The sequence below is a fragment of the Mastacembelus armatus genome, chromosome 13 (genome assembly GCF_900324485.2).
Source record: "Mastacembelus armatus chromosome 13, fMasArm1.2, whole genome shotgun sequence".
In the NCBI taxonomy this organism is placed as follows: domain Eukaryota; kingdom Metazoa; phylum Chordata; class Actinopteri; order Synbranchiformes; family Mastacembelidae; genus Mastacembelus; species Mastacembelus armatus.
The window spans coordinates 15,754,360-15,770,632 of NC_046645.1; the positions used below are offsets into that span (position 1 = coordinate 15,754,360).

Consider the following 16,273-nt stretch of genomic DNA (forward strand, 5'->3'; position numbering starts at 1 on the left):
GAACAATGATTAGGTGGGGACACATATATATGAGGTCATGATTGAGAGAAGAATTAGGTGATGGGCAAAGGGACACTAAGAAATGGGGAGATATACTGTAGGAATAGCAGGAACTGAATGTCTGCACAGATGATTGAACAGAAGGATAAATCAGATTTAGTTAATGAAGTCAGGACGGTCACAGCTGAACATTGATTACATGATTCTACTGAAGCTAAATGTATTTAGACTAGTGTCTGAGAGAGGGACAATAAAAAATAAATATCCTGTCTGTCCATGTGGATTAGTAATGAAACAAATTTGAGATGCAAATTGGACCCCTGTCAGCATTCATCTCTTAGTGCCACATGGGCCCCACTGATGGTTAGCTGGCCCAGGATTTTTGACTGGTGGTAGTAAAAATGCCAGCTCTAATTGTTGCCCATTTCAAAGCCTGAAGATGACATGCCCTAACTTATTTTTAACTGCAGCCTACCCTCTCTGAGTTGGCATCCAAAAAAAATACAAAAATTGTATGGGCTACATTTGGCTTACTTAATTGAATATATATTCAATATATAGATTAGGTGTATACACATGCAACATAACATGCAATGATGCAATGTGTAATGCTGTGATTTTTTTTATGTGACTTTGTGTAAAAGTGATGTTGGAAACTAAAGTTTCTGTCAGAGGTATTTCACAACACAACAGATGGTGTGCGCGTGTGTGTGTGTACGACCTTGGGTCTAAATATGTATGTATGTGTGTGTCTCTATCATGATGTAACAAAACTGGATATGTATGCAGATAGTTTATTAATTCAGTCTGTGTGTGTGTGTGTGTGCATGTGTGTCTATCTGTCTGTGTGTGCAATGTGCAGTGTATATGTAAAGAGCTGTCACATTTTTTCTTTGTTAAAGCTAATAATATGGCACCAACAGATGAAGGAACTGGAGTCAGCTGCTCCTGTAATGTTAGCATGCCAGTCTGCCTAGTTAATAAAGCATAACACCAGCAGTTGGTCTCATTAATCAATAGCATCTTCTCTGATTGTTAAGCTTGCATTTTTAATTGGAACATTCTATAGCAAAATGATAAGTAAAAATTATTTTTTATGAAGATGTAATAAAGATGTTTTCCAGAGAAACAAATGCGCTAAAAAATATTTATAACAAAGAAAATATAATTTACAGTTCTCACCAAAAGTATTGCATCAGGTGAACATAATTGCTGTGCAGGATTCTTTCTATGCAATCCACAAACTACAGCGACAAATGATGATGTATAGGATGCTCCAGAAACTGAGGTGTGTGTGTGAGCGGTAGAGCAGAGGTTAACACTGTTGCCTAACAGCAAGAAGATTCTGGGTTTTATTGCGCAGCTGACCCAGGCCTTTCTATGTGGAGTTTGCAAGCTCCCCCCACATCTCATACTCGCTCTAGGTATTTTTGCTGCAAATGATGCATTGAAAATTTTGAAAAACAAAATAGATAAAGAAAATAAAGAATGAGCAAAGTAAAGTCAATATCCAACAGCCATTGTCTTTTTTGTTTAATGTGGTGGCTAGAACTTTACTTTCCTTCATGTCCTTTCTAGTCATCACTTATCTCTTCACTCATCCCTCCATTCCTCTTTTGCCATTTTCTCCACTCTTCAAATTTCAATATTTCCTCTTCCAAATTCAAAGCCTTTTTAGTTTTATGAAAAAATAAAGAAGAAAACCTTAGCTAAATCACTGGGAAGATGAGAGGTTTTCATATACTCTAAAATTCTAAAAACAAAACATAATTTATAGTAGATTTTTGAGAAATGGATGAAGTTCAAATAGGACCTCTAACACACCAAGTTTATATAGTATATATTATATATACTATATATTAGTATTATAGTATTATGCAGAAGAAACGTCCTACATGCATGCAGAATGCAATTGTGTTACAGCCTGGTTATACCAGAGAACTAAGACCGACTTCCTAAAGGGTCGGATATGATCAGCCTACTTAATTATGGAGATAAATGCCAATCCAGTCACATTATCAACTAGGAAGGGGTCAAAATCGAGTGAGCAAAATTCTTTACTTAGGCCTCATAATTGTTGCCGCGCCAGCTCAATGATAACTGAGAAACCTGCACTGGACTGTGAAATTTAGTTGAAAGCTAAAGTTAATGAGATATGTTTGTCAAACTTAAAACATTTCTGTTGCTTATGGTTCTGATTATGTTACATCACTTTGGAGGCATTGGTGGACAAAATATGAATGTGAACCTACTTTACATACGTACACAGATAGCAGACGGAGCATTTGTCCTCCTTTCTGCCTGCATTTCCATATTTAATTCCCTGTTTGATGCTGCCAAAAAACAAAACCGCATTCTGGCAGTACTCAGCACTGGAATTAAGACAGAACAATAACATCTATAAAACAACTGAAACACACTGATGGTATATTTAACTACATATTTGTACTGCAAATGAGATGCGGTTTCCTCCATTTTTTTGTGTGTTTGGTTAATGTTCCGGAGGGAGCACGTACAGCTGATTAGAATGCTGCTGGGATATGAAACCAACATGACCACTGAGTTTGGATTCAAACTGACCTCTGATTAGGCCTATACGTTACCTCTGCTCTTTGATATAGGGGATGGATTAAAAGCTAACCATTGTAGTGTACAGTATATTGCTACTCAGGATAGTTGACCTCTAAATGTTATTTTGGACTTTGTATTCAATTCCTCTGTCCATGCTCTTTATTGTCATCCTTTCCCAAATCTGACCACCTGTTCTTGCAAACAACTTTGGTCATAGTGAGAGCAGGTAAGCAAAGTAGCCCATTGTGTTGTGTCTTCTGTGCTGTGTCTTTTCATGCCCAACCCACTGACTTTTGATGTGGAGTTCTAGTCCTTGCCTGTGCTCTTCAGCTTGTCTTAAAGACACCTTGGGAAGAAAACTCACTTTTCGCTGCTTGTACAATTTCTGAGTCCTTTTATGCCTGGTTTAAGCTTCTTCTCAAGTTCACTGAAGCATTGCCATATTGTTAAGTGGATTCATCTGTTGTATTTTCAAACTTCTATGATGCTCAATTAGTAAATTGATTTAAAAGATAGGTCCTGTACAAATAATTAGTACATAGTCTAAAAATGTCACAACCAAGTGAAGAGATTCTGTTTGGTAGTTGCCCTGAAACAAGTGTCAGAGTCAGTGCAGACAGATGAGTCTAGTGCAGTGCAACATGCAGTAGTTCCTGAGGAGCCTCATAGAAATGAAAGAGCCTGCACATTAACAGAAAAGGGAAAGGAATTACACAAGGAAAAAATTAAGGGGCTACTACTTTGCTATGACAGCATTTATGAATTCTGGAAGGTTCTCACTAAGGTGGCTAAAAAAATGTGCAATGCAATGTGAGCTTTCTGAGCTTAACACTGCATATAATGCACAGAATATCTGTCTCTAAGACAGTGGCACAGAATGTTCAGTCTCAAATTGAAGGAAAGGGGAAGAGCTGAACTGGCCTGATGCTGGCTGTGTGTTTGCATCTTCAGTTTCAAGTATCTCATCTCCTGCTTACAAGTATTCTGAGACTAATTCTGTTCAATTTTGTATATCCTTGGCCAAAAGAAAAGAAGCAGCTGCAGAGTATGCAGCTACACAGGCTGTGTTATAGATTATGGACTTGAAGCTAAGGATAAGCAGATAGTTGCGAACCAAGAAGCAGCTGGGATAGCTTGCTGTTTTCAAAGAGAAAAAGAAAAAAACTGAACTCAAGATGAAGAGGGAGAGACAAGAGGCTGTTCTTGCAACTTGCAACTTTATTTGTTAAGCACTTTAAAAAACAGCTCCAGTTGACCAAAGTGCTGTTCAAGATAAAAAAACATAAAATAAAACAGGAGTATACAAAACTATACATACAACAGATACAATCAAATAAATAAGATAAATACACAGATAAATACACAAACACATAGATCTGCCAAACACAGGAAAAACATCCTTCTTTTTAAGAGGAACATAGATTTGATAGTCATCAACATACCAGTGGAATTAGATGCCATGTTTTTTGAGGATGGAGCCCAGGGCTCACAAATACAGAGACACAGAATTGAGCCCTGCGGGACCCCATAGGACAGAGGAGAAGAAGAGGCAATATAGCAATAACACATGGATCTCGCGTGGGTTTTTTGATAAGTGGTTGCACTACTGCATGTTTAAAAGTTCTGTAACCTCCCCTTGTGACAGTTAGAAAGAATGTTTACAAAGTGTTTCCTTTTAGTATCTTTTACTGTGGATTGATAAAGCAAGCAACTGTCTCTTATCATTTGAAAGGGCACCTGCAGTTGATCCTTCTTCCACTTGCATTCAGGTCTATGGCACTCTGTCTCACTATTTAGCCAGGGCTCAGATTTGGTCTTAGACTACCTAGTTTTAATTGGAGCTAAGGCATCCAATACATTCGTCTGAGCTGATCTCATCAGTATTGTAGTGCATGAACTTGGGAATGACACAATTTGGACTGAAAAAAACAGAAAACTGTGTGGCAGTGGAGGGGTTAATAATACGAGGGTGCCGAGCAGGAGTGTAAAGTTCAGCAGTGTTACAAGGCAATGTAATGTCAAAAACCACAGGCATAGCATCTGAAAATATAGCATCACAAACAAACAAGATCAGGTGTGTTTCCACACTCTTGTGTGGGTCCAGACACAGACTGCACAAGAGTAAAAGAGTAAGGTTCTGTTAAAGAAAGAGTAAGAAGAGAATGCTGCAAGAAGGCGTGTCAAAAACTTGAAAAAAGAGAGTTGAGCATTTGGAGGAGCTGAAAAGGCCGATTGCAACTAAAGCAAGAAGGCTACCCATTCCACAACCTACAATTTTCAGTGGGGATCCACTAAAATCATTGGAAGTTTTTCTTTCAGACATTAATTGAGAAGAAATATATCCTAACTTCAGAGAAACTCTTCTTCCTCCGGAAATATGAATGAATGAATGCCTTTATTGTCATGTTGTACGAGCAGTGAGAGAGGCTAACAGGATCTCATATCTCAATGAGAGATATGGTTAGACCTTCATAATTGTCAAACCTTTCCAAGAAAAATTACATGCCTGGCCTAAAATAGCCTCAAGGGAGAGTGACAGCTGTGAATGTACTATGGCTCATAATGAAAGTCTGCATGTTCTTAATGATGTAATTAAGAATCAGCAACTTGCTGTCAAGTTGCCTGACTAGTTAAATACCAGGTGGAATCATAAGGTCACAGAGTTTCTAGGCTTCAGTTATTTTCTAACATTCATATCAATGAAAGCTAGCATTGCTTGCAATCCTATAACATCTTATCATGCATTACGGCAAGGTGAATTTGACAAAACATCGGTCACAATGCAGTGGCCTCCAGGAACCAAACCACTTTCACTGAGATCACATTTATTCAGAGCTAAAAACTGTGCTTCAGTTGCTTGAATCCAGGCCATCAATCCAAAAATTAATTTTTAATCCAAAATTTAATTGTCAGTAAATGGATGGTGTGCAACAGCAAGGAGAGGGAAAGAGGCGCAAACAACTCAACTACAAGATGCTATCAAGAAAACCATGTCCAACAGATTTGTGCAAGATGAAAATTGTAACGCAAGCACAGGGAGAACATGCAAACCCCACACAAAATGGTCCCTGATGGGCTGTGAACCCGGGCACTTCTTGCAGTGAGGCAACAGTGCTAACCACTAACCACCATGCTGCCACTTGTTTATGTTCCATCGTGTATATTTATAATATGGTTTCTAGATTGCACATGAGACAATTGTGTTTATTTGTCGTGTATGTGCACAGTTCCACGGTGGATGTGAGGACAGACAGATGCAGTAAGTAGAACAAGAATAAATCCATCTGTAACTGAAGAAACATGGCTTTGTGTATTTCCTGGAGGGAGTACAAACTGCTTATACAGAACCAGTCCATCTGTCACTTTTGAATTCACTTTCATTCATGAACAACCTCAAGATACTTGAAGGCAGTGATCTCTCCCAAGGGAAATCTATAGATTCCAAGCAGATTACCTATACTCACAGTGCAAGTGTGCCAGTCATTTAAGTATTTTTCAAATGTATTTAGAATTCTTAAATTTGAGTCTTTGTGTGGGCAGCATCTACTCTACAAGTGAGATAAGTTACTCTCCAGTCTGACTACAGCTTGCACTTTAGAACTGTGATGAGGATGTCATAGCAGCATTGTAATGACTGTATTTCTAATGCTGTAAAGCGTTTTAGGGACAAATAGGAGGTCCCAATGTTGAATTCTCTTTTACTTACTTACTTCACTTGCTCGTTGCTCAATGCCAGTCCCAAGTCCACAAATCTTCCTACAAGTGGTTTTTGCCATTTACTCTGTTCAAAAATATGCACAGAACTGCTGATAACACAGTGTATTCTCATGTTTTACAAAAAAAAACAAGTTATTCACTAGCCTCCCTACTCTACTGCACGCTATTCGCTGGTCTCATTGTTGCTTTGCTTGTGTCATATCAACCGGTCAAGGCAGATAATCAGCAGTGACTAGGGCAGTGATAGGTGGAAAAAAAGCAGGGCAGGGGTCCTTGAGGACCAGGATTGAGAACCACTGTGTTAAAGGGAGTTTTTCTTCTCCACTGTAGCCAAGTGCTTTCTCAGAAGGGATTGTTGGGTTTCTGTTTGTTTTTTGTGTAAAGTACCTTGGGATGATTGTATTGTGATTTGGCACTATACAAATGAATTGAATTGAATTGAATATCATTCTTTTCTCTGATTTGTTTATTCTGCATTCATTGGCCAACCCCCTGGAATTCCATCTCCACCGAAGAGATTTCCAAATAATCCTTTGTATAGAATAGGAAAGAGCTAGTCTTCACCTTCCCCTTTGTCCTTTAAACTCCTTTTGATTTAAACTGCAATGTAGACCCACCCTACAGTAAAACAGATAACACAGGGCAGTGACATTTAAAATGCTAAATAATCACTAACAACTTCATCTTTTAACCTCTTACTCTCCCTCCCTTCTCTCATTCCATGCATGTACAGTAATTAGAGCAAGTCAGCCTCCGTGTCTGACACACACAACTAATTACCATGTCACTTTACTTTTTTGGCTCAATTGCACTGCAGTTTGTTTGTGTGTGTATGTGTATGTATTCATGTCTTTATGTCATTGTGTGGATAAATGACCATTGTTGTGAGGATATTGGCATTGTGAGGACTTTTTGGTGATAGGTGATGTGTCACAAGAAGGTGAAATATAATATATATGCATTCTTGTGAGGCAGCTAAACCTCCTGAGAGTGCCTGATCTTGTTAGATCTTGGAAGCTAAGCAGGGCAGGGCCTATCTAGTACTTGGATGGGAGTATGTCTTGGAGGACCAGGGCTTGCTAGATTCAGTCACTGAAGTTGCACAAGCAAGTACGGTCTTAGTGTTGTTCCCAAGCCTGAGTAAATGAGAGGGTTGCATGGTGTAAAAGTTGTTCCAAATCAATCATGTGAATCAATTGATTTGCTGATGGGAGCCGCTGAAAGAAGAAGGAATATATATATATATATACATACACATACATATATATGCAGGTGTGTGTGTGTGTGTCTGTTTTACTAATTTTTCCTAATTACTTTCTTTGGTGTTTTTTTTTTTGTGTGTGTTTGTTTCAGGACTAATCACTACAACCAATAGGAAACTGGACCGCGAACAACAAACAGAACACGTTCTAGAGGTGAGCACAAAATGTCTGTCTGTGGATGTGGGCTAAGTAATGGCCCTGACAAGCAGTGTGCTGATGTTGCCTCTATTAGTGTGCTCACTTGTTATATGTGTCTGATAACTGCTGAACCTGGAAACTACAAATCTTTCTGTTGAAGCAAGGAATACAATGAAGGTATAGCTCATTTTGTTTATAAAACACTTCAATAAGAAATAAAACTGTTCACTTCTCAGAGACTGCTCACTGGTCTGGGTCACATCACAAATCTGTTTATTCGTAAAAAAAATGTTTTTTGTCATCAGCAGCTATAAACCTTTCATAAACAGTGGTGATGAGATGTGATGTTCACTCTCACATGCTGTGTACTGTAGAACTATGACATTATAAATTTAATTAACAGACCTGAGCAACCAGCTGGAACATCTGTGTTGTGTGCGAATGTCCACCCTACTCCCTAACCCTAATTTTGTTTTATTATATACTGAGAAGGTAATGTTAGCTTTTAAAATGGGGGACATGTCTTCGTCATCTTTATTCCTGCTAGAACACACTAGAGACAGGACCTTCATAAGAAGACGATGACAGTTGTGATTAATAGCTAAGCCTAATGACAAATATGGAAACACTATTTTCTGCTGCAGACATTAAGAAAAGCTAATATATGAAGTTTGAGTCATCATACTTTGCCAAAACATTTGAGAATATTGGATTATTTAGTTAACAGAAAACCATGTTCATATTTCTCACAGCAAGGCACTGAGAAAAGTTATCAGGTGACACTCTTTCCTTTGGTAATGACTGGAATACTGTTGACAATGCCCAATGTGTGTTCAGCCCATGAACCGATACTCCAGTCAAGAGGCTGCCAGGATTTAGATTAGAACAAATTGCCTCCCCATTTTCTCTACTCCTCTACACACATGCACACAAACACACAGACACATACAAACACAAAGAGCATAGTCCCCTCTGCTCTTTCCTTTCTTCAGTGAGGTTTGCTTTAGCTTGGTAATAGAGCTAGTCTGAAGAAAGTGTGTGTTCATTGATCTCCATTCGACATTAATGGGTACCTGTCTCTACTCTGGTCTACTCTGATTGGAGATAAATTGTCATTGGCTTTCTCATAACTAAAAATTTAATGTGTGAAATGTATGCGCTTGTTTTGTCCATGTTGTATGCACACATTGGCTTTAGAAGGTATTTAACTTTGTGCATGTTTTATGTTGTAGATTTATTATTATTTAGATTAAAATGTATGCCTATCTACATAGCTCATGCTGAAATGCAAAGGTGTTATCAAATTTTGCAGATGCAATATGTCCAATACTCAAGTGGATCCGAATGGACCTGTTGTAAGGTGACGGTGGGATAAAGCGGTGCAGGACCCAACTGCAGGACAAACAGTCTTTTTATTATTTCCAGGAAAACCAGGCTCTAACCCTAACCCAGATTAGGTGCATTCTGAGGCAAGAGGTTTGTTGTAATATTGTAACATCAAAGAGATCAGAACATTATCTTTTGTCATTATATCACCATGTAGGCCACAGAATCTTTTATTGTTTGTTCAAAAAAATGGAAATCAGGTTAGGTAGGTTTATTGGCACATCTCAGTTGAAGTCTAGACTGTGAAGACTTTAATCCCTTTACAGTAGTAATACAAGAAAACAATGCAAGATGTCCATGTAACTCTTTGTAAACCTCCATTCTAAAAACCACCATAAAACTGTGGCAAGGCATATATCAAGACAAGAATATAAAACCATTTTTGGAGCATTGAGTGTTCCCAGGAGCACAGTGGCCTCAGTAATTCTGAAATGGAAGTAGTTCTTCCTAGAATAACTGAATAACAAGGCAAGAAGAGCCTCAGTGAGGGAGGTGACTAAGAACACAACAGTTACAATGGCTGAGCGTTAGTTGTACTCTGCAGAGATGGAGAACCTGCTGGAAGGATGACTATGGCAGCAGTTTTCTATAAATCAGACCTTTATGATAGAGCAGCTAGACATAAGATGTTTGTGTTCAAGGCTCAAAACAGGGTTTATAGGACTTGGACAACATTTTACTTGAACTCCAAGCACTGTCTGAGGAACACCAGGCTCTGCTTATGAACTAGCTAAAACCTTCCTTACAGTGAAGCAAGGTGGTGGTAGTGTCATGCTGTGGTGGAATTGGGAGACTGGTTAGAACTGTGAAGAATGAATTCAGTATACACTCCTAAATGCAAGTATAAATTGTTACAAAGCCAAGACTCTTCCTCCCTTTGGAAAGTTGGATCACACGGCTGTCTTTCTCATGCCTAAACACAAACAAAGGCTCAGGCAGGAATCCCCTGCAGTGAGAGAAGTGATGCGGTGGACTGACAAATCAGAGGCCACTCTACAGGGTGCATTGGATTCAGCCAACTGGAACATGTTTCGCAGCAGCATGGGTGGACATGTCCTTAAATCCTGTGCTGATCAGCTGACACCCTTGTTTACAGAGTGGTCGACCTCTCACTAAAACAGTGTGTGTCCCTACCTGCTTCAAGAAGTCCATAAAGTCCCAAACCCCAGCAGTCCCAATGACTACAGACCTTACATCTATGGTGATGATGTTTTGAGAGACTGATCAAAACATTCATCACCTCTACACTGCCTGCGCCCCTGGACACCCACTACAGTTTTCATAGTGGCCAGGCAGATCCCCAGATGACGCCATAACCCTCCTGCTCCACAAGACCCTTTTCCATTTGGACAGTGGAAAGCGGAATAATGTGAAAGTGCTGTTGACTACAGCTCAGCATTCAACACTATAGTCCCCTCCAGACTGGTCTCTTAAGCTGTATGACTTGGGTCTGAACTCCTCCCTGTGCAGGTGGGTCTTCAGCTCCCTGACTGGCAGATCAGAAGTGGTTTGAGTGGGTCATCACACCTCATCTGCCCTCACCCCCAACACCAGATCCCCTCAGGGCTGTGTGCTCAGCCCTCTGCTGTACTCTCTGTACACATATGAATGCGAAGTGGCTTCTGACTCCAATGTCATCCTAAAGTCCCGCTGTTGTGGGACTAATCTCCCACAATGATGAGACAGCCTAGAGGAGGCATGTCTCCCACCTAGAGGACTGGTGCAGGGAGAATCACCTCCTGCTGAACATCAGCAAAACAATGGAACTGATAGTGGACTTCAGCAGGAAACAGCAGAGGGACTTCCATCCACTTGTCATCAGTGAGTAACTGAGGTGAAAAGAGTGGACACTTTCAAATACCTGGGAGCGACCATGTCGAGGGACCTGTCTTGGACTCAGCACATCAATACCATTGTGAAGAAGGCCAGACAGCAACTACCTCTTCAGATGTCTGAGAGACTGTAAGCTCCATCTCAAGGTGCTCAGGAACTTTTACACCTGCATCACTGAGAGCATCTTGTGAGGGAGTATCTCCACCTGGATGGAAAACTAGACAGGACTGCTTGGCCCTTAAAAGGTGGTCCACTCAGATGAACAGAACATCAGAACCCTTCTCCCTGCCTGTTTCAGCAAGAAGATACTGAAACAACCTGGCCACCCTGGGCACTCTCTCTTCACCATGCTGCGGGCGATCACCTCCCTCCTTAGGCCAGCGCTTGAGGACTAACACCGGCAGGATGAAGAAGAGTTTATTTCCTTAAGCCAGCTGCCTGCTCAACTTTGAACTCCTGCCTGTGCAGGAACTAACACGCACATTTATCTTCTCTTCATTGTCCCACACTGTACTATGCACCTTATTGTCACAGTTGCAAAATGTACATTATGTAAATTCCAAAATATAAGCTACCCATCTATTGCCACCTTGATATATTTTTGTGTACAAGTACATATTTATATTTTTATCTTTTATACTTTTATACTTTCGTGTGGAATTGTTTAGCTATTGACTCCAGGTACAAAAATACATTTCACTGTACATTGTACTATGTATATCTGTGCATGTGACAAATAAAGCTTATCTTATCTTATTTCATATCTTAAAACATCTTTTCACTTTGACAGTGTGTATGTAGACTGATGGACAAAATGGTGATTTTGCCAGGTTACAATTACAACTCAATTAGAATTTCAAAAAGTCAGTGGTGTCTGGATACTCTCTGGAGCCATATGGCTCCTTTGTAGCCTCTTTAGACGCAGCCTTTTCATTTATGTCCTCTGCCGTTCTCAACAGAGGACATCCTGGCCTTTCTAAATGATATCTCGTGTGTTTGGGTAGGAGGAGAAGAACTTTGCTTTCATGCTGAGTCAAAATGGAGACTGCAGAGGACATAAATGAATAGGCTGGGTCTCACAGGGGAATATAGAGGTGTGTTTTGATTTTGATTTATGTTTAAAATGAGATATTAGTTGGGTTCATTATCACAATGCTTTGTCCTTTTCTTCATACTTATTTTAACAGATTTTGAGACAGTAACTGTAACTACATTTTTTTATTTCAAATTATTGAGAATTTATTGTACATGACATGAATTAAAGACAAACACATCAGGCAGATATATTTAGCCTATTTTAACCTAAGGAATCTAGGTTTAGCTTATATTATGAAGTAGACAAGCAGGAAGGTCACTATATATTAGTGAAACAGGTGATCAAACTATCAAAAACCATAATTGAAAAATTGTGTAACTCACAAATCAGTTCATCAGGAACATCGTTTTAGCTCTAACAAAATGTGTCTGAGTTCTCGGGGAGAGAGGATGAGCAGCTGTGTAATAAAATATTTTTATCTATTGACTGACACAGGATGGCATTTACGAATGGATTTAATGGATTTTCACTTCACCGACTGCAGTTGGGTGTGTTAGTATGAAACGTGTTAACATGGATCATCTGTGTTAAATTTTATTTATTGATCAAATTAGCTGATTTGGGGTTTTATTTGATTGAGAAGCTGACACATAAAAGACATCTGAAACAGAGTCAGAGTGAATTACATACTGTGCTTTTGCTATTTATCTTTTTTAAGGGAATATATCAAAGGTAGATATGCATAGTAACCACCACAGCAGCACACATTCACACATACAGACAAATATTCTGATGTCCTGAGGTATTCCTACTCTTTCCTCAGCTGTTTTATGTTCCATCCATCCATCTTCTATACCTGCTTTTTCCTGAAAGCCAGGGTCACGGGGATCTGCTGGAGCCTATCCCAGCTCTCTCTCGAGTGAAAGGCAGGGGTACACCCTGGGCAGGTCACCAGTCCATCACAGAGCTGTTTTATGTTCTCTGATGAAAAGTTCTGTGCACCTATTAGTGGACTAGTTAGCCTTTTAGAGTTAACTGTTTTCACTCACTGCAAATCCTCCTTTTAGGTATTTTCTAAAATAACAAATGGTATTATTCAATAAGGCACAGGGGAAATTTACTGTGTCACAAACGAAAAAGTAATTGCAGTTCTACCAAAATTAATTTAAATTTAGGATACAACAGTGCCTGCTTTGTAGCTCATTAGCTAGCTCCACCTCTCAGCAACCACTGTCTCTATTAATGTACAAGTACAAAGGCTTAATGAATTAGCACCTCAACAAAGAGGGGGACAGACTTCTTCTTTTCATCACACAAGCTAGTGACTGTCAGGTAATAGATTTTACATTAGGGTTAGGGTGTACAAATTATTTATTCTTTTTTGACAAAATAATATTGTAAAGTCTCAGGGCGACTTACATTTGTAGTGCAGCATCTAATGATTTTAATTACAGATTCATCAGCTTATTATCTCTGATCAGACAATAATGACAAATATCCACCATAATTTCCCAAGGTGATGTCATCTCAACCCAACTCTTTTTCACAGATAAAAGCAGCAGATCCTTACATCTGAGAAGCTGCAGCTATAGAAAAAAGAAATGAATTAGTTATCAAAAATTTTTTTTGATCTTCTTCAACTCTCATCCCGTTACCATCTTGTTACCATCATCTCAAAATGTTTTTTTGCCTTTAGATGATCAAAAGTCAAAGTAATGTAATTAACAAGTTGAAAATGGAGCACCTAAACACCTGAACATTATTGATTTATGTCTCTGGGAGTTTAAACTGCATAATGTGGGGAGAGACAAGTGTTTGTACAGTGTGTACGTGAATTGACACTTTTGCTCTATTCCTCCCCTGCAGGTGGTGGTGTCAGATGGTGGTCCTAGTCCCAGGCAGAGTACAGTCTGGGTGATGGTTCAGGTCCTGGATGAAAATGACAACAAACCCATGTTTCCTGAGAAAGTTTACCAGGTCAAACTTCCAGAGAGAGAGCGGAGGAAGAAGGGTGAGCCCATCTACCGTGTGTTTGCCTATGACCGTGACGATGGGCCCAACAGCGACCTCTCCTACAGCATTGTGGACGGCAATGAGGACGGGAAGTTTTTCATTGACCCCAAGACTGCAGTGGTGTCGTCACGCAAGGCCTTCACTGCTGGAAGCTATGACATCCTGACTGTGCGCAAACTTTCCTTTGTTATTAAGCATGTCTGCTAACCAGTTTTAGGATATTTTTAGTTGAATTTTCTTTCTCAAAGCCATGACTTGATGTGTTTAAGAGCTATATTTGGTATTAAAGGTTGGTTTGGTTTATGAGACAAACCTGCCTGTTGGCATGATACACAATCTGGTTTCAGACTTGTTACCTCCAGCAAGGAAATAATGCTTTGTGTGTGTTTGTTTGTACTATATCTCAAACCTTGCTCTCCCTTTTCTTCATGTTTTTTAAACTGGCATTTTAATGGTCTTCAATTTCAAAGTTTGGTAGGTTTGTTTTTTAAACCAGTTGCATCCAAGTTTTGATTATGAACCAAGCAAAGTGACCTAGGGGCAGTGAAAGCTGCAGTTTTATGGTTTGCTTTGTGCTGATTCTACACTTCAGTGGGAATACACACCATTAAACACAATATCAACATAAAGACCTTATATTGGGTCCTGCTTAAGTACTTGAATGTGAGGCTTTGTCTTTAGAAGTGTGTCAAAATCTAGCTGCAAGACATTTTAGGTTTTTACCCTAATAATAATAATAATAATAATAATAATATCTTAAATATCCTTCATAATCATAAATATAAGTTTAGGTACACTATAGATCACATTAATATTGCACAGTTCAGCATTTCACAATCTGATCAGCATTCAGAAATATCTATAGACTTGTTTGTTTTACTGCATGCTATTTCTTTGTGACGCTTTTGTGAGCCTTCTTCCCTACTATACAGTCTTACTGTGCCATATCTCATCAGATCAAAGCAACGGACAACGGGCGTCCTCAGAAGTCCTCCACAGCTCGCCTCCACATTGAGTGGATCCGTCGACCTCCACCCTTGACTCTCCCACTACTCTTTGATGAACCATTCTACAATTTCACCATCATGGAAAATGACAAAGTGGCAGAGATTGTGGGTGTGGTGTCCCTGCAGCAGAGCTCTTCCCCCTTGTGGTTTGACATCACAGGTAAAAAACTCCCTGTGGGTGAGGATGACCGTCTGTCAGCTAGGGGAGGGCATTGTGTAGTGTGAGCTAGGGTATGCCCAGGCTCGATGCATGGTGTGTGTTGGGCTGACGGTGTTGGCGTGTGTTGGTGTATCTGAGGTGCAGCTCAGGTACTGTGGCCCCGCAGCATGATCTGTACTGCTCTGCCCATCCCAGTCACCATGGAAATAGCTTCTCCAATTGCCAGGTCTGTATGCCCCATTGTAGCTAAAAGAGCAGAAAGAGTTGGCACTCTACAGACAGCTTATCGAGATTGAAGTGAGGATAAAACTTAAACAAAAGTACCTTCATGTTTGTTAAGCCGAAGTTTTTTAAAGTTATATTTTTAAGTTTTATTCATGATTTATTAGTTGCTTTTATATAGTCTGTGCTTTTAATGAACAATCTGACAGGTTTTAAAGCCTGTGTGATTTTTGCCTAAGTGGGGAACACCCCGTGTAGTACATTTAAATCCCCATGATCCATGAAACTTCACTTTCACCCACTTGAAAGGCTTAATCAGATTATGCCATGCCTAGCACACTGAGCTCAGTTTTTACACATTATGGATGGTAATGACTTTGGTGTAGTAAAAATGATTTAATAATTCTAATAATCAGTACTTTTGATTCTAATTCTATTTGTTTTTAATGACATTCAGTACTACGTGTAAACTGACAGTTTCCCTGTTGTGATGCATGAATTGTGGTTCCGTGTCAGCTCAAACTCGATGAACAGCAACCAGGAAGGACTGTGGTTACCCTAAATGCACCATCCATCTTTCCTTTTGTTGTCACTGAGCAGTGACAGTCAGTGTGTATCCAGGTGGAGATACCTTCTGGCTCGTGCTTTTGGCTCTCCGTAGCACTCTACATCACGTCTCTGTCTTCGTCTTAATGTCTCTTTCCATCTCTTCGTGCATGTTCTTTCAGTGTGCATTTTCTTTTTTGTCTTCAAGATTATATCTTTTCATTCATTTATATTAGTGAGATAGGGTGATTTATTTTTGTAAATATTTGATATATAGGAATAGGATGTAGATCAAAGTGATGTAGTTCATCCATCATTATCTAATACACTTATCTTGTAGAGGGTTGTGGGGAGCTGGAGCAAATCAAACTGGCATTGGGTC

The 16,273-nt window shown here is 39.5% G+C and overlaps 1 protein-coding gene across 3 annotated transcripts in view; it reads left to right on the forward strand.

Annotated features, from left to right (window-relative positions):
• The window catches only part of fat3a (FAT atypical cadherin 3a), a 165,108-nt gene that overhangs the window by 89,009 nt on the left and 59,826 nt on the right, over positions 1-16,273 (forward strand). For all 3 annotated transcript variants that reach the window (XM_026296673.1, XM_026296681.1, XM_026296690.1), the window contains exons 4-6: positions 7,642-7,703; positions 13,810-14,124; positions 14,913-15,123. In XM_026296673.1, coding sequence (XP_026152458.1) covers positions 7,642-7,703; positions 13,810-14,124; positions 14,913-15,123 — 588 coding nt within the window. The remainder of the gene's footprint in view (positions 1-7,641; positions 7,704-13,809; positions 14,125-14,912; positions 15,124-16,273) is intronic.